Raw genomic sequence first — 19,610 nt, 5'->3', positions numbered from 1 at the left:
TTTTTGCATACGCACATCCCTGCAGGGCTGTCAGCCCTGTGGATTTCAGCTAATGGGCATGGCCGAGGCATCAGAAAGACCCCTGGCTTGCGAGGCCTTTCGGGAGCAACATGATCTATAGGGGAGGTTGGTCGGCCTATATCACCAAAGAGGCCAGACGCTTGGCAGAGAGGATGCAAACCAATCTCACGCCTGTCTAGATTCTCACTAATCTGAAAACAGCATGCAAGCTCCACACTCACTCCCTCATTGCCCCGTGTTGTGTCTGGTGAGGTTACAAAACTGTGTTGGTGGAAACGAGTGTCTGTTTGGCCCTGTTTGCTTTCTGACCTCGTGGGGAAGGGAGGGAAGCCTGACATGTGTGTGCACACCTGCCCAGGCTGAGCCTCCTGCAGGAAGGGAGCCCCCCCACCCCAACCTTTTATGGTTCATCCTCCTTCTGGCCTGCACAGCTGCATCCCCATGGCAGGGCCCTGTCCATGGTCCCTCAGACTCCTTCAGAGTCTTCTACTTTGGTCTCATTGTCCCCTTCTAGTGCTGGAGCGGCCACACTCACATCTGACACCCCTCTCTTCCATTTGTCTTCCTGGCCCCGGTGCCTCCCACTCACCCTGGGCTCTCCCACCCCACAGGGGCTATGCTGTGGCATTTTAGTGATCTTGAGCTGCCCAGCTGCCCATCCCGCCCTGGGACTTTGGAGGACTTGACCCCATCCTGGTTCTGGGGGACCCTAAGGCTGCTGCCCATTGACTGCCATTCCCATAGCTGCAGTCCCACTCACCCCCCAGTGCTTCCTTCAGCTTCCGACTAGGAGGACGCAGGCACCTTCTAGAAGCCAACATATTGATGTTTCTCTGCAAATATATACTCCTTCACAATCTAAAATCAAGGAATAGAAACAGCAAGGAGGTTTTATTATGCCTGATTTCTGGTAGGCTCTGGGCATAGGCTAATTTACAAAGTTAAAGCAACGGGGTGGTTTTTCCACTGGTATTTTTAGCTGTGGGACCATTTCTTCAAGGAAAACTTAGGGGAAGGAACCTTGGTCAGGCTTTCCACCTGCACAGCCCCCTCCCTTGCCATTCTCACGAACTCTCAGGGAGCAAAGGGCTCTGAGGTGAACATGCATTGAGATCACTGGCCCATGGATGGGAGGTGGGGGTCAGAAAGCTGGCTTCTGTTTCTGCAAGGATGAACAGGCTGAGGAAAGAAGGAATCTGGCCTGGCTGTTGTGATGTCACCTCATGGTCTTTAAACCCTGATTAAAATCTGATTGCTTGGGAAGCAGCAGTGTTTTTCATGGGCAGGTTTCTTCCCAGGAGGGAAACAGGCACTTGTCCTCTGGTTGCTAAAACCCATGCCCTGCATTGTTTCTAGGCCCTGAAGGATCCCACCCTGGCTGCCCGGAAGGATTTCCAGAGGGAGGCTGAGCTCCTCACCAACCTGCAGCACGAGCACATTGTCAAGTTCTACGGGGTGTGTGGGGATGGGGACCCGCTCATCATGGTCTTTGAGTACATGAAGCACGGAGACCTGAACAAGTTCCTTAGGTAAGCAAGGAATGCTGCCCTCTGTCCTAGCCCCTCTCGGCCCCCCCGAGCCCCTGCCATTCCCCTGGAGCCAGACGTCACACGGCCCCTCTGAACCCGTGAGCCTGGGGATTAGAAATGAGAAGCAACCTTTCTATCTTTCATATCAGTTCCTGAGCTGCAAGCTTCAGGCCCTTGTCACTGATTTCCAGGGGGAAACATTGAGGATGCTATGATAAGCGAGTGTCTCCTTCCTGACCACAAGAGCAGGGTCTGGAAGAGTCTGAGGAAGGAGCCCGGAGGGCTTGCCAGCTTATAACTCAACTCTAAGACTCTAGAGCCACCTTTTTTCTTGATGATCTGAATTGTTTTCTCACGTGGTGCCTTACGTTTCTCAGTGTTGCAAAGTGGGGCTAATACCTTACACCCCTGCTAGAAACCTCCTTACTGGAGACTTTTTTAAATGATGAATTAGAAAGTACAAGGTTACAAGTTCATCAGGAGACAGAGATGGTTGAAAAGAAGAGCAGAGTTTCCTTGGGTAAATTTATAACCATGCTGTCCAGTGCTGTAGCTACCTATGGATATTTGAATTTAAATTTACATGACTTAAATAAAATTAAAAAACTCAGTTCCTCAGTTGCACTAGCCACATTTCAAGCACTCAGCAATCCCCTGGGGCTAGTGGCTACAATATTGGGCAGTACAGTATAGAATATTTCCATCAATAAAAAGTTCAATTGGGTAGCACTGTTCTAGAGAGATTAGAGTTGTTGTAAGAGGCTTTCCCCAAACCTGGCTCAAGATCATCTGGGTTTTGAGATGCTTTTGATGGAACTGGTAAGAGCCAGAAGTTCTAGATGGAGTTGCAGGGCAAGGGGGCAGACAGGCTTCCCCAGGGAAGACAGCTTCTCACCACTAGAGCTGAGTTAACACTTCTCTGCCTTCCACATCTGCCCAGATGTAGAGGGGGCAGCTGTGTGTGAGAGTGTGTGGAATTCAGGGTCCCAGGAAGCAGGTGGAAAAATCAGGCCCTTGACACTTAGGGTTTAGTCTTTGCCAACTTTTGAATTCCAGTGCATCCCATGGCTGATAATGACATTTTCAGAATTCACATGTAGGCAGTGGAACACGCTAGCACATTCACCAAAACTTGAGAGTATCGCCTTCGAGTGAGACATTCACTAGCATGCTGTGGTTTTGAGGGAGCCTGGAAAGGGCTGGTAGCAGTTAATGAACTCTTCTTATGAGGTGGGGTTCCAAAAATGGCCCCAGAGGAATGGAAAATATCTGTAGGATGTATTGAACCTCCCGAACTCAGATTTCCACAATGAAATTTATTCCTTTCTTGAAGAACTCGGTCCTTATCATCAGACAGACTTGGGTTCACATCCTGAGTTTGTCACGTCTTAGTGATGTTACCTGGAGCAAGTTATTAAACCTTAATTCTCTTTCCTAGAAAACAAGACTCATAATAACTGCTCCACAGGATTCCTACTATGAGTACTAAGTGATTATGTTTGTATGATACCTAAATGAGTTTTCCACGTAGCTGGGTATTCAGTCAATGATAACTACTATTAAATTACTACAGTTAGTATTTTATCAGGACTGTGAAACAGGATAGTTACTAATATAGGCAATGCCTTTTCTCAGTATTTTCAAGATCTTTATGCTGTGCTTGCATCCCCCTGGGATGGTCCGAGGGATGGTGCTCTGTTTCCCCCCAGGCCCATGCCATTGATCAGCAGTGCCTTTAGCCTCAAGTGCCCCAGGCAGGGCTGCAGAGAGCTCCTGGGTGCCTCTGTGTACCACTGCCCTGCCCAATATAAGGGAAGAGGGAGGAAAAGAGTAGAGAATCCCGTTGGTGGCTTTTAGGGGCAGGCTGCAGCGTCCTCTCCTGGTCGACCAGAGCGCAGGCTTGCCTACTGATGCTCCTTTCCTGCGGGCTGATGATGCAGGAGCTCTCCTTCAGAGGGGAGAAGTAGGCAGAACCCACAGGAGACAATAAAATGAATGTGTTCATATTTAACGACTCCTTTCAGTGGAAATTGGAGAAGCAGTAAAACAGGCTGAGGCCTCGCTGTACACCAGGGCTCCTTGGTCCACAACTTCATAAATAAGGGCTCTGGGTGTGGTTACGGCTCATTGAGCTCTCTGGAGAAAAGAGTGAATACTAAAAGTGACCGATATGACAAGGTAAGGTGTTAGGATAACAAATCCGGGGCCTTGATTTGGGATGGAGGGGGAACTGGGCCTTCCCAGGCCTCGGCTTCCCAGACCTGAAGGGTCTCTCCATCCGGCCCTGCCACTAACAAAAGTTATCCAGCCCTAGGCAGTGTGGTGGACAGGGTAGGAATGTGAACTCAAGGTTCCTGCTACCCACAGTGTGGACTGTCCACCCACAGCATCAGCACCGGGAGCTTGCCAGAAATGCAAATGATCGAGCTCCATCCAGCCAATCAGAATCATAGGGGGCGGGGCCCAGGAATCTGTTCAGCACCATTGATGATGCTCCTTAAAGTTTAAAGCTCTCCAGAGACACACGTCTGGTTTCAGTCGGACTCCGGATTACCCATATGGCCATTGTGGCACTCCTGTGACTTTGACAGGTGATTTGATCATTTTGACTTTCAGTTTCTTTAACTCAAAATTGGAGTGGGAGGACTAAGTGAATTAATAGATTTGAGATCTTTAGAGCAGGGCTTGTAACAGTAAGGGCTCTGGAAGAATTAATTGTTTTATTAACGATTCTGTAGGAGATATCTAGAGCTGGGGAAACTCCTGGATAGCATTAAGATATTTAAAAGGGTAGCTTTATTTCATGATCCATTAGAGTATGTCTGCATCATCTTCCTTGGGAATCTGGTTATAGTGTTGTACTCACATGCACACTTACATAATGTAATGTTGGAGAGATAGAAATAGGCAAGAAGTAGGCTAAGAGAGATTTTATTCCTTTCTGTGGTATATTCCAGAGAACAGGGAATCAAGAAGGCTGTTCCCCTTGATCTCCTGAATTCTCTCTGTCCTGTCCCCTGTCTTCTTCCCCACCCCTCACAGGGCCCATGGGCCAGATGCTATGATCCTTGTGGATGGGCAACCACGCCAGGCGAAAGGCGAGCTGGGGCTCTCCCAAATGCTCCACATCGCCAGTCAGATCGCCTCAGGCATGGTGTACCTGGCCTCCCAGCACTTCGTACACCGGGACCTGGCCACCAGGAACTGCCTGGTTGGAGCCAATCTGCTGGTGAAGATCGGGGACTTCGGCATGTCCAGAGATGTCTACAGCACCGACTACTACAGGGTAAGGTGGCTTTTCCGGCTGCAGGACTCAGCATCAGAGCTAACACCTTGCTCACATGTCTTTGTCATTGTCCATTAACCCTGTCACTCTGGAGAACACACGTATGCACCTGTGCCCAGACATACACGTGCTGGTTATCCTTTGGCCACTCCCCTGTTTATTATTCTCTCGCTAGCTCATGCCTTCCTTCCTCTTGGACGTTCAACTTGACAGTATTCTTACATTGCAATGACATATGCATTGTGTTCTTACATACATCAATATTCATTCTTCATGCAAAAACTCATACATGTATGTGTATGCCCAAAAGCACACATAGTCAAGCTCAACTTGGTGCTACATTTCAACACCTTCCAACTCAGTCCCTGATCCAGCCTTACCCACGACACATTTTATTCTCTGCAATTATCTGGTGACTGTGCAGGCTTATCTTGTCTTCAAAGGTAGATCTTGATGAGAAGTCAGAACCCACAGTAAAGTAGCAAAAATCATTAATGTCCTGCTGAGCAAAATCACCTGAATGATTTAGGAAAGATGAAGCAAGAAAGCATGTTATTGTTGCCAACTTTGGAGAGAGTTGCAGGTTGGCCTTAGAAAAACCTTTCCGATTGTGATAGGAGGCATCACATTCAATTTTATTTCTATACAGTGGTCTGCTTTATGTTAAGAAGTATCTTATTTTGCTCCCAGTATTATTTGTTCCCTTGGTCTTTGGGAAACCCCTTCCAGTGGATTATTGAGTGGTTTTGACAGTGTTATTATTGCCAGGGAAAAGACAAGTGGGCATGAGTGTCATTTACCCCCAAAGAGGGAAATATGGGAGTAGCCTGAGATGCAGAGATGGGATAACCTTTACAAACTAATTGGAAGGCACATGCCCCAAGAACTATGTCATATTTACTTCAGGGACATTGAATGGGTGAAGAGTTCGGGTAAGTGGTATAAGAAGAGGGTGGGACAAAGTTCTGGAGATCAAGAGGCATGGTAGCCATTGGTTTTGTCTTCTTTGTAGGGAATGAATGATCATATTGTGAGTCAAAGAGCCCAGATATGATTGTCCTGTTGGCCTAAGCACGGTGGACTATGAGGCTGGGAGTTTGGGGTTGACATGTGCTCTGTTCTATCTGGATGCTCCTGACAGCTTTGCCTAAACAACATTGCCCAGGCATTAGAACTGGTCACTCGAGACACTTCATTTTAGCCATAGCCTGAAGAAAAATGAAATATTTGAGAAATGCCCTTTGTGGCTAGAAAGTGATTTGTGCATGGTACAAGCAAAGGATAGCAGATGATACACCATCATGAGAGAATATGAGGCCAAGCAGACCAAACAGCAGGGAAGGGAGCATGTCCGCACCAGCCACCCACCCTGTCCAACAATCCCAGATACGGAAAAGGGAGCACAATGCAGCAGCAGGTGTAGACGGATGGCCAGGGCAGACCTGCCAGGAAACATCAGAACAGAGTCTTTCTTTAGCATCTAGACTAATTTTTTCACTCATTTCCAAGAGAGGCGTTGGTGTGGTTCCTCAGGGCCTGTGGGCCGTGGATTTCTTGAGTCTAGCTTCAGTTGGCACCATTTAATTGCCTTTGTGCTCTCTGTAACGGGGTTTGCTGGCCCGTCTGGCTGAGCTCAGATTTCTGTTGGTGTTGATAAAAGCAAGGGAGGGATCGTCGTTTTTCTGTGGGAGGCAGATGTGTGATTATGCCAATCCGTTCTCAACTGGCTTTACCACGGTCTCGGGAAATAATATCTGACCACAATGTGTGCACACGCAGCTTTCAAACTCACTTCAAGGAGTGCCCTTCATATTTCTCGATTCTGATTCAAAAGAGTCAGAAAATCACATCTATCAGTTATCGGATGATGCTGCTTTGCCCTTCCTGTAACAACTGGGAACCGATGCTCTTTACTCCTGGGAGAGCAGCAAGCGGGTGAATCCATCTCATTTCGGTGGGTAGCAGGGCTGATTGGAAATTGAGGAAGGGAGGGTGAGGTGGAAAACGTCCACTCTTCACGTATCTGCATTTCCTTTTTCATGAGTTCTAAGCCAGGTGTAAGCAGAGGCCAGCTGGCTTGAAAATGTGTGTCTTTGGTCCCAAGGAATATGAAATAAAAAAGAGCTACTGTAGTAAAAACAGTGCACTATGGGGAAGCTGCATATCCCACTGATGGTGGGTAGATATTATGCTTTCCATATTCCAAGAGTGGTATGTATCATATCTTCGTGTTCAGTTGCTCGCAATGTCCTAATGTATGTGCAGCTCCCCCTCCCTCACCCTCTGCAAAACAAAAGGCAGAAGTGGCCATTACCAGAGGTCACATCAGTCATGAACTCCAAAGTCTTGTTACCCACATTGGAAGACATCAGAGTGACAAAGACATTCTGCACTGGGACCTAGTCTTACCGAACACCACCATTAGCAGACTTGGGACCCCAACACACTTTCCCTACCCTCTCTTTAGTTTTCCCATTTAAAAAATGAGGACAAACATAGTCTCTTGGTGGAGTTATTTTGATGTTAAGCAAGTTACTTTGTGTAAAGAGCCTGGAATACATTGCTTACTGGGTAAACTATTGTTCCCTTCATACCCAAGGCAGGAAGAACCACAGGGATAATCTGATTTCCAGATGTCATTCTTGGGTCAGAGAGAAGGACCTGCTGATCACTGGAAGATAAACTGGGATCGTGCAGCTGCCCCAAAGGAATAGGGTCTTTAAGTTGACCACCTCCAGAAACTTTCCTTCCCAGGGTTTCAACTTAAATAGAAAGACTGGGTCGTCAGCACTTGGCTGTTCTTCTGGTCAGTGTTTATATGGTCCTCATGATCTTACAGCTGGGTTCATGTTCAGGTGATTTATGAAACATTTTTTTGTTTGGTACACCAGCTGAGGCTCTGGGGGATGCAGTGATTTATCGTATAGTGGGAGCACTGACGGATGCTCTCTGCAAGCTGACATCCGGGACGGATTTGCTACTGTGGGTTCCTGAGCTCTGTGGAGCCCAGGAGTTTGTGAGTTCCTGTGCTTAATTCAGTTCAATGCAGGTAATCCGGGCCTCTGTGTGTGTGTGTGTGTGTGTGTGTGTGTGTGTGTGTGTGAGTGTGTGCCTGTGTGTGTGTGTGTGTGTGTGCGTGTGTGTGTGAGCACTCATGAGTGCATTCTGCCCAGTGCAGAATCCAGGGTGTGTATACAGGAGCAAGGAGAGAGATGAGGATAAGCTCTTCCTTACAGTCTTTCTTTCTTAATTTTTAATTTCTCCTAACAAAGAGGTGCCATCTGTCTCATGTACGAGTGATATGCAAACGATTTACAAAGGTGAACTGCCTAATTTCCTGTTACATATTTAGAAAGAGAAAACAAACATCTTTTCACTAGAGTGCCAAGGCCCTTTGTTCTCTCTTCTTAAGACTATGCCCGATGACAGATACCTTTTCCTCCTGTGGGTCACTCACTTGGCGCTTCTGAGATTGCTTTTCAACTGGCTTGGACAAGTGTGGATTTTTGGTACCATTATACCTTTCTCAGAACATCAGACAACACTAAGAAATTAGAGGTCAAATCTGGAATCAAAGACATTTTGAGAGTCCTGACAAGGAGGAGGTTGGGGTTTATTTGAGGGGGAGGCCATACGCTGAGGTATGGGAAGAACAGGATCAGAGGGCCCCGTGCTCTGATCTTCCACGCCCGGCGGACCAGGAGTGTGTCTTCCAGTTCACCCTGTATCCTCTGTGCCTAACGCAGTGCCTAGCATCGTAGATGCCCATAAAAATAGCAATGAATGAACAAAGTCAGAGTTAGGCAAGAAGTAGATTAGACCAGACCAAGAGGAGCCCGAACAAGCAGATGCCCACCTAAGTGAGGTGAGTCTTCACAGGTGTTGTGGGGAATCCGTTATCTCAGCAAGCAGAATCAGTATCTGGGGACAATATCTGGAGGAGGCAGGTGAGTGGTGGTCTTAGTCAAGGATGACTCGAAGCCAGAGTCAAGTCTTGGTAAGGCATAGAGCCCAAGTGTCTAGGAGATAGGAGAGAAGGTATGCCAAAATCCAGGCATACACGTCTGGGGAAGGTCTGGCAGCTGAAAAAATTGCTGGGTTCTAAGCTGGAGATTCCAGATCAGGGTGCCTAAAAAACCCTGGTGAGAATGACAACAGTAACCCTTAGGATGTGGGAATAATTTAGAATAAACTGATTTGACTGGTAGAGTATTTAATTTTATGGATGTCATGGTGACCCCATGGCAGTGATGACAAGTGTCATCTCTTTGACCCATGCTATCTGGGTTTGCTTCTCGGTTTCTATAATCCCCAGCTGTATGACCTTGGGCAAGTTATTTAACCTTTCAGTGCTCTCAACTGTAAAATGGGGCTACTAGTCACTATCATATGCATTTACTATGAGGATTAAGAGTTAATAAATATAAAGCCCTTAAGATGATAAATGTTAAATAAATATTGGTTACTGTGACTATAATTGGAGCTAAAATACAAATGTCTTCCCAATTCCAAAATGGGCATTTTGAGTAAGCTTACCTAAGTGCGTTAGTTAAGGTAGGCCACCTGCTATTGCAAGTAGATGCAAAAATATATATATAGTGGTTCCAACACAAATAGAAGCCTATTTCTAGGTCATATAACAGTATGAGCAGGTGAACTTGTTGGAGAAATAGCCCCTCCTCCATGCAGTCATTCTGGCTGATGGAGCTCTACCCTCTTCTTTGTGTGGTGTCCTTGGTCAACCTAGGCATCCATCCCCATTCCACAGCTGGGAGAGGAAATGGGCATGAAGGAATGCATGGTTTTAATGGCCCTGACCTGAAAGTGGGGCCTGTCACTTCTCATGGCAAGAACCCAAACACATGCATGGTCTCAGCATTTGTAAAGGAGGCTGAGAAGTGGAGTGTAGCTGTGTCCTCAGGTAGAAGAGAAGAACATGGATTGTAGTGAGCACCTGGTAGCCTCTGCCACATTATGGGTGAAGAAAAACTCCTTTCTCTTCCAACATTCCATGGCATATCATCCCATGTCTGATGATTTATCAGGAAAGTTAGGACAAAATATCCTTACTTTGTACTGCTATTCCCATCCTGAAGATGGAGATGATTATCCTGAGATGCCCCTTTCATCCTCTGCTTCCAATGTCCTGGTGTCACATGACATGTGTAAGCAATGGGGGAGCTTGGCCCCACCTACCATCTTGGCGCTTTTGTTCATTCCCCTGGAAAGCATAAAAGGCATGCTGACAAGAAAACAAATTCAATTGATTGGGTGGGGAAAGAGGGAATGTTCTAAATCAAAGGGAGTCCAAGTTAATAGGAAAGAAAATACATTCTCAAAGTTTTGTTGACTAATTAATTCGGTTTTGGTCTCAAGTGGAGAGGTCCTTAGATGGAAACCAAGTAGCTGGCAGTGCGTTGAGGAGAGCCAGAGCTATGAAATAACTTGTAATTGACTTTTATCTTTAAAAGCTAGTGATGATGATTTAAGCTAACTGACTTTCAGGATTACGTGGACCCACCAATACCCCTTGCTCTTTGTTGGGGTTTTGGGAGGCTCATACAGTAACTGGAACCCCTCTTCCCTACTCAGATTCTGAGTTCTGAGCCCTTGGAGACAGAGAACCCAGACAGATGGAGATTATAATGTGTATGTGTATAGTGTTAGAACAGTTGCAGATGGTGGCCTTGCTGGGCAGCTACAGTGAGCTCCCTCATACTGAATTCCCAGACTAGACTTTCTGCCCAGTCATGGCAGCCTGGGAATATTGCAAGCCTTGCCCTACTGGGGCAGAACTCTTGCGGCTCCTCTCCATTCTCTGTAGACAGGCAGATGCCCATCAAAAGGGAGAAAGAGTGTGGCCTGAATGCTAGCCCCCAATAATCAGAAAAGTTGTTACTCCCAACGGGGGGGATTCAGGCTGGAGAGCTCTCCAATTATTACTCTAACAGGTAATCTGGAACAGTGCTAAATTCTATTCATCCCCACCTGGGCAAGTGGCTGCCAGCCACCCTGAATCTTAAATTCTTTCCTCCAAGGCCAAGAGTAGGGAGATCTGACCCCCTGCTTAACTGCCTGGGAGAGGATTAGTAGCTGGGTATACTGGTCCTTGAGAGATGCTGACCAGTTTGGAGAGGGCTTAGCCAGACTTGTCCCTGGGGTTTCAGCCATTAGGTTTTCCTTAGTAGACCCAGTCACCATGGTAGGAAAAAGTGATTCTGACTATCAGAAGGTAGAGGGTTTCGTGCAGGCTGTCCAGTGGCCAGTGCCCAGTTACTGGGCCTAATCGTTCTCTTGCTATTTGTTGGATATCCTAATAATCTGTTACCTGTATTCCTATTTATCTGGAGGAGAACAATGGGGAGAGGTTTATATTCCATTCCTAAAGAATGGGATGGTCCCGTCTCTTATTTTTTATAAATTTGTTTTCATTTGGAGTAATTTTAGATTTCCAGAAAAGTTGCAGAGATAGTGAAGAGAGTTGTCATAGGCACTTCACCCAGTTCTCCCTACTGTTGGCCATGGTAACTTTGTCAAAGCTAAAAAAAAATTAACATCAGTACAAATTGTTCATGAAACTAGACCTTGTTTGGATCGTACTGATTTTCCCACTAGTATTCTTTTTAATGTCCCCAGATCCACTCCAGAATACCACATTGCACTTAGCCACATTGTTCCTTAAAGGCAGTAGGACTTTTACGGTTGAAGCCGGGGTGAGGACATCCATCCACAACCCTATTATAGTCTCTCCTTTGGTCCCCTTTGCCCCAGGGCAACCCTTCATTCACCTTTCAGATGCCCCAGAGCTCCAGAATTCCCTGTGTCTGGAAGAAGGGTAAGTGGGCTATAAGAAGCTTCTGAGGAACCCTATTTGATGAGTACTTTTAACTCTGGAGTCTTAAAGGAATCCTTCGAAGCTGTGCAGTCATTGGTCTCTGTCTTTAGAGAGTAAGCAGAGAGGACTAGAGCTTAGATTTGGAGGCTAAGGGAAGAAGGCTTGAGACTCCTCAGGTTCCCGTCCCTAAACTCTGTGTGCGTTCTTTTCTTCCGCTGTGGGAGAGGGTGCCCCATGCTGGAGGAGAGACATGGCCACAGGTAGACATCTGCGCATGCTCAGAGCCTTAGTTGCCAGAATGGCTGCTGTGGGACTTGGAGCCACAATACCCACATCTTGAGTGAATTCTGAAAAACAACTTAAATGCTAAGACCCATCAAGCTGCAGAAAGCTGCAGAAGGAATGAACCCGGAGGAAGGTATGGAGAATAGATTTAGGCTAATTATAGGTATTACAACCTTGTTTCCTTGATTAAAGCCAATGGATTTGCACACTAATTATCCAAAAAACATCAGACATTTTGGAATCCCAAATCTGTTGAGGGACAGGACTGCTGTTTAGGATATCTCTGTCTCCATGCCAACTCTGTCCAGTTAGAGACTTCACTTTCATCTGTCAAATCTGGGATTTGGATCCTGGTTTTATGGTCTCCTGTAGATGTTACATTCGATGGGACTAAGTTCTAGGGGTAATGATAACTGAGCCAGAGGCTTGGCTTCTTTAGAATAGAAGGGAGCTAGGGCTGAAGGTACAAGAATAAAGCCAATGTCCTCTCAAACAGTCTCTATTATTGCTTTGCCCCGGACCATAGCTGGTCAATATCCCAGCCCCCTTTCCCCCTCCTGATGAGACAAGGGAACAACCTCCAGTTTTGAAATAGTCTCTCTCCACAATATCTGGATCTACTTTAGTGATTGAAATTTGCTTTCTTCTCTTCCCTCTTCTTCCTCTTTGAGATACTTAGGGTAATTGGGGGCAAAAATCAGCCTGATGGGCATAAGAATTGCTAGGCAGATTTTCTTTCAGTGATATTTTTTCAGTGATATTTTTTCAGTGATGGGAATTACCTGGATTCTTCTATCCATCTCAGCACTTCCGGACCTCCAAACTTCCTAGACCGTATTATACTTCATTCCAACATGCTGGTAGTGCTGTGGACATCCACCTGCAACTATAGCAATCTACCAAGTTCAGACGTTAATCTAGGGTGGGATCTGGTGCTTTGAGCCATGGAACAGTCCAGCAGTCTGCTGTATAGATGACTTGGAGAGGACATGATGATCAGAACGTTGAGGTGCAAACAATGGGACTCCAGCAATGAGGTGAAAAAGTTATTTGGGTCATCAACCCACAGGGGCGTAGGAATGTTAGTGCTGAGGGATACTGTCCTGTGTTTGCTATGGGGTATTGGCAATCTATGACTCGTGGTGGCTAGAATGCAGGACCAGAGGCAGGAAGCCTAGGTTTAGTCCCTGCCATGACCATTGACATGGAATTAATACCTTCCTTGCTGTGGACCTGAGTTTCCCATATGTAATGTAGGCATTTCCTGTCTTTCCTCATCATTGTCTTGAGGCTTCTCATCTCTTCACAGGTGCTGGCCACACCAATAGCATTGTTTTCTCTCGCTGCACGGAAGGTTGGGGGTTTGATGGGTATCCCACAGTTTTGTCTTTAGATACGCTGATGGCTTCACTGATCCTTTTCCTGGATGGGGCTTCAAGGGCTAGATTCTGGGGCTCGGCCACTCACTTACTTTGGTGATATTGACTTTAGATCATTATTCTTGACTCTCAACTTAGAAGGTTGGATTAGATGCATAGTTTTCTAACACATTTTTTTTAATAGCACTAAAATCTTTTCTTCAGATGGCCCTTAGAAGATTGATAGGTAGATGGATGATAGATAGATGATAGATAGATAGATAGATAGATAGATAGATAGATAAACACAAACTGCCTCAGTTGAAGTGGAAGCACAATGGAACAATGGCATTCTGCTACCTCTGGCCTTCTCCCAGCCATGGGGCTCTCGCAGCACTTTCTGGAGGGGTTTCCATGCCCTGCAGGGCTGAGCAGTGGGACCCCTTCAGTAGGCTCCCCCATCACGATTTAGGGCAGATCTTACCTGTTCCAGCTACACATAATAGTGACGTGAAGAAGAAGAATGGTAGCAGCAGGGAATCAGTGAATGAGTAGCTGGATTTGAAAGAGTAGCTGCTTCTCTGTGGCTCATCAGTTGACCACGTAAGCCCTTCCACCCAAACCAGCTGAGAGAGAAATGCTCATTTCACACATGCTGATTGTGGGACTCTGCGTTTGCACACCAGCCTCTTAATGTTCTGCCTGGAAGGAAGAAGGTCTTCTGAGACCCTGCAGAGAAGTAAGCTGCCAGGGGTTATCAGCCTCCATTTTCTGGGTGAGGCTCAGAATGGCTTGGTGATGTTTTTGAGACCATGAGACTTCTCAACAGCAAAGTCAGTGTTAGAATCTTACACCCGAGGACGGGGAATCCACTTTGAACATCTGCTGGACTTCGTCCAGGCTAGTTTCTTCCCCCTTGTGCCACAACCCCTAGCCATTGAGAAGGTCCCTGTGTTGGGGACAGAATTCAGTTTAATTCCCCAACTACATGTGAGGATGAATAGAATGCAATCTCTGTTTCCAAGGAAATTAAAATTTCATAGGGAATATAAAGCAGGATGGAAATGTGTAACTCCCCCACAGGCTAGAGGGAAGAAAATCATACAAAAGGGTTACCAGTTTCAAAAGCCCATTTAATCAGAGGGATGACTTGGGTCTTAAGGAGTGCGTGGGTAGTCAGAGGATTGAATTTAAGGAAGGCATTCTTGTCAGAGGGGTGAGCGTGAGCCAAGCCGTGGAGGGAGCTTGGAGGCAGGCAAACCAGGAGGGTGATCTGGAACAGCGTGTCCCTCAATGGGCTGAAACTGGCGACGCATGGAAGATGTGCAGAAGGAAATGTCTGGAAAGGAAGGATGGGTCTGGAAAGGCCGGCTGTTCTGACATGGGTGCCGATGGGCAGTCATGGACTGCGTGTCATCTGTTTTAGTGTAAGTGAGGCTGTGTGTGAGGACAAGTCATCAGGCAGTGGCATGTAGGACGGACTGCAGGAAATCGGGAGCGCTATGGCATGAGGCAGTGAGGCCTTGTGCCCTGTGGTAGCCGTGGAGTATGGAAGAGTAACCATCTGAATCAGCCGCGCCTGGGAAGGTCAGCTAAAGGCTGGGACCTGGGGCACTCAAAGCTTTTTCAGTGTTGGGTCATAACCTTGAAAAAGCGTTCATGGTAAAACTGTGGGTCAGGATAGATATTTTACAAATGCATCTTTTAGGCCACCGAGCCCAGTGTGTCTCCCTCGAGTGTTAGAAACAGATGAACAAATGCCAAATCATTCCATTTTTAAGAAACATGAAGCTGGAAGGAGACTTGAATGTCGTCTCTTTCACCCCTGTGGCCCCCCTGCAGAACCAGCATCAAAACCACCCCAGACAGATGGTTTGCTCACACTACCCTGGTGCACCTCCCGGGATTCCACAGACGACCCCCCCCCATTCCTTCCAGATGTGGTAAAGGGAAGTCATTATCAGTGAGAGATTTCTTTTTCTTTCTAATTTGTAACACCCTTTAGAAATGGGACGTTCTCAATTATGTCTAGCCAGAATTCCACCTGCTGTAAGGTAAGTCACTTTCGTCCTCTATTCTCGGTGGAGATAAACATGGTTTATACTACAAAACAGATATCATAATACCAGGAAGATGCTAAGCAGCTCACTGAAACCAATTATGGCCTTTTCATAGATCGTGGGGTGTATTTTGTTCAATGGGTGTATCTTGACTGGTGAGGAATCCGTGGCATATCCGTTTCTCCTTCCCTTGCCCTGCCAAAAAATAGCATCATTTTCCTGAGCGCAGCTCCTGGTGCTTTCTCCTAAACTTGGTTTCATCTCCTTGTAATTCTGCAATCTGGTTGTTTTCTTCCATCCGTGATGGTGGTGTGAGGTATGGGACTGGTGCTGTCGTCCTCAGGCTTAACCTCCACAGGGACAGGTACTGGAAAATAAGACAGGGAGGTGCCCCATCAGAAAATCCTGAGCCCTCAGGCGTCTTCACACTGGAGCTCGTCCTGAAGGAACCAGACGCAGAGGCTGTATTAGGAGGGCTAGTGAACCAGGTGTGGGTTCCTTCCCCTCCTCTCCGCTCCTCTGGAGGATGGGCTAGCTTTGCCTTTATCACCTGACACTGGCCTGTATTTTAACAGACCCTGTTTGGGTTCCTGAAGTCTAAAACACTCCCCCCCTTTTTTTTTCTGAAGCAAACTGAATACATAACATATAAAGATACATAAATTTCCATACAAATATCTTCTTTACCAGCTGTAATTAAGATATTTGCATGTAAAGAGAACAGTGTGTTCCCTTGACTTCCTCGTGGTAGGGAATTGTGTTTTTCTCCTAATCCTCAAAACCCAAGACTTTGTGAACTGTTTGTGTCTAAACAGGAGGAGGAGGGAGAGGAAGGGGAGGAGGAGGGGGAGGAAGAGGAGGAAGAAGAAGAGGCAGAGGACTGGGTCAATATAGCATCAGAAATTTAGAATTTTAAACACAGTTTTTACTCCTGGTTGTTTTTATGTTCAGGCCTAGCTCATCCCACAGGACAAAGTTGAGGTGGGGGTGGTGGAGAGCCCAAGAGAAAGTGGGCTGAGTACGTGCTAATTCTGGAGTCAAGTACATAGATATGCCTTTGAATCCTGAGCTTCTGCTTCTGAGCTATGTGACCTTAGGAAATTTTCTTAAATTTTCCAAGCCTTAGATCCTCACCTGAAACAGAGAGAGAGAGAGAGAGATAATGTATGCAAATTGCCTGGCTCCTATTAGGCACTCAATAGATGGTAATTATTGTTCTATGTAAGTGAATAAGGTAGAAATTATATATAAGAAATTTTAAATAATTTTGAATTACAAGCCAAGGTATTTCCTAGGATGATTTTTGGTGCTGGATACTAAAATCAGAGGGGAGGAGAGCCTGGAGAGAACTCCGAGAAAAAAGAAGCAAAGCCACTTACTCTTTTGAGACTGGTTTAGACATTTGGGTTTGTCTGTTGGGAGCCCAGGAGAAAAGAGAAAGCATCTAGTTGGTCAAGGGAAGAGCTTCCCATTGTAGAATTGGTAGCTCCAATTAGGAGCTAACTTTTGATAACTGTAGACCATGAATTCTATGGTTGACAAAGGTCTTCAGAATTAGAGCCTGTTCTCCAGGCCTCCTAAGTGTGTGCCATCCCTTGTTGCCCCAAGAGAAGATCTTGGGGTCGTGTGAACTAGGGCTTGGGGATATGAACAATATCTATAGAGAGAGATATAGATAAGATATAAATAGAAATATATAGGCAATATATATAGCTCTATATGAGGCTGTTTTAAGCCTGCTCCTCCCTCCCTTCTCTCTCTTGTCATAAGCAGCATGATGGTCACTTCTCGCTATCATGCATGGCAAGAGATAAAGGCTAGACAAGAGCTGTTGGAGTGTTGGCCGCCATCACCACTGTTACCACCCAGTACTACCAGTATAGTCTGCTTAGTAAATGACCATGCACACTCTGGGGGGAAAAATGAGTCAAGTTCATCAACGTCCCAAATTTGGTTGGCAGGGATGGTCAGTATGCCATCTCTCCCACTCTGCCAATCACCATGACAACCATGGCTACCTTTTCCCCACTGAGTCATGTTCTTTGGCCTCTACAGCCAGGATGGACCTTTGATTTGTGGTCCCGTTTGTTCTTGAAGTTGATCATTTTCTTAGCCAGTGGTTGTCAACCCCCAGTTTCCTGATCTTTGTATTTCCTTATTTATTCATGTCCTTGACTTATTTGGGTACATGCATATCCTATAGTACTCCACACCCTAAATTGCTTTGAAAGCAAGGAACCTACTCTGTTTTTATGACACTGCTTAAGAAAAGTGCTTAATTAAAAATATATATAATCCTATGTCAAATGTTTATAATGGGTAAGGAATAATGGCCTAAGCATTTAATCCATTTTAAATGGATCCTTGTAAGTCCCCCTTGCCATACACCAATAATCAGTGTGTGGGGACTCTGGGTAGATACATCTGGATCTGATTCCCTACCAAAGGCCCAAACATCTGCTTATCAGGGAAGAGGCCAGAGGGGATGTCTCACAGTAATTAAAACACCCACGAGACTGCAGTTAGCACCCGAAGGACAATTTATTAATGCACACAGGGGGCCAGATTATTCAAAGGCTATATGATCAAAGCATTGACTCCCAGTAAGCCAGTCTGTGTGGGAAGCCTGATCATTATTGAGAAGGTTGCTTAAAGAGGAAGTCAGAGCAAGAAAGTCAGATGAATCAAATTGTCAGTAGCATCCAGCTAAGAAAGACTGATAAACCCACATCCATCTGACAACAGAGACTCCTTGGCTTTCCAGCAGGTTCAGAAATACTCCAAGTCTTCTGCCCAAATCCATCCCACTCCCCTGACCGAAGCCAGGAAGGGATAAACATTGCCACCATCCGATTCCATGTCTACTCCCTTTCCAGGTCTCTGTGACCAGCCAATGCCCCTTCTCAAAGACATTTTTTTTTTTCATTTTCATCAATCAGGGTAAAATTGAGTCATGATAGCCTGGAAGCACTCAAGCTCTTTCAGATGCCCTTGGGCATATATTCTTGTTTCATCCATCTTATGCTAATCTTAAAGAAACCGTCTTATAGTCTTCATTTCTAAATAGAGAGGAGTCACTTTACGGTTAGAGTCCCCAGTGCTTGCCATGTTGCTAGATTTCCTTTATACCTAAAATAGGACTTGTTTCTTGCAAATCTAATTGCCTTGATACCAAGTAGTGTATTCTGCAGGAATGGCAAGTAGATCTCAGGTACAGTTCTGATTGACTGATAGTGGTTGCTCAGCATAGAATGATAAAAAGAAGTTGGTGGTTGCCTCTAGAGTCAGTGAAAAAGAACGTGGGATTAATTGCTGATTTCTACCATGGGCATAGGAAAGGGAATTAGCGGTACTTGTGTCATATTGTCCCAATCCTGGCATACCCATCCCAATCAGTGCTCTCAATTCAAGGATTCTACTGGACCTCTTTAGTCATGCTCAAACCTTAGCTTCTCAGAGTTGGAGGGAATCTAATAAGACATAGATGTGTGTTTATTGAATGCATCTGTGTGGAAGGATTGTGTACAGAGGGAGGACTTTGCCAGGTGGGCCTGAATTACTGAGACTAACTTAGGTTTAGATGCCCAAATTCACAAAGATGAGACCAGAATCCCAATATCCTAAATTATCTTCTACTTGCTTTTTCTCACTCCTCCATTAAATGTTTTTGTTGTTGTTGCTGGTGTGTTTTTTGATTTTTTTTTAAAAGACCTTATGCTGTTCTTGGTAGATCTATTTCCACTCTGCCAAGATTTCTTTGTTGTCTAGATATAGCTTTTCCTCCCAGCTCTGTGCCACCTGCAACATTTATCAATGTACCAGCAATTACTTTAAGCATATTTTTAATTTTGGGGAACATTGAATATCTCCAGACTGGGGTTTGCTGCTGGAGCCTTGCTCCCAAGCAGCTGATCCAATTATCAGCATTCTTTGAATATAGACCTTCTATGGTTATGACTTCAGCCATTTGGACTCTTCTTCTCCACACATTAACCTCTTTGTTCATAAGTATTTCATGAGAGTCCTTGATAAATTCCTGGGTAAAATTTGGGCAAGCAATCTATGCTGGTAAATTTATGAAATCCTGGCTAGAAATAAACTTGGAGATCATCTTGTCAAACCCACTTATTTAACAGATGGGGACACTGAACCCCAGAGAGAGAGCAGGTGTCACTCAAGTTCATGCATCTATTTAGTGCGAGAGTTGAGGTAAGAATATTGGTGTCCCATCTCAGA

General features: G+C 45.7%; 1 protein-coding gene across 2 annotated transcripts in view; it reads left to right on the top strand.

Moving 5' to 3' along the window:
- Positions 1 to 19,610, top strand: part of NTRK3 (neurotrophic receptor tyrosine kinase 3) — a 367,569-nt gene that overhangs the window by 316,318 nt on the left and 31,641 nt on the right. For both annotated transcript variants that reach the window (XM_040642769.1, XM_040642772.1), the window contains exons 14-15: positions 1,378 to 1,550; positions 4,593 to 4,836. In XM_040642769.1, the coding sequence (XP_040498703.1) occupies positions 1,378 to 1,550; positions 4,593 to 4,836 (417 nt within the window). The remainder of the gene's footprint in view (positions 1 to 1,377; positions 1,551 to 4,592; positions 4,837 to 19,610) is intronic.

This window comes from Ursus maritimus, unplaced genomic scaffold (genome assembly GCF_017311325.1).
Source record: "Ursus maritimus isolate PB19 unplaced genomic scaffold, ASM1731132v1 scaffold_27, whole genome shotgun sequence".
Taxonomy (NCBI): Eukaryota; Metazoa; Chordata; class Mammalia; order Carnivora; family Ursidae; genus Ursus; species Ursus maritimus.
The sequence above is the reverse complement of the archived record's forward strand: the minus strand, read 5'-3'. Positions and strand labels throughout refer to the sequence as shown.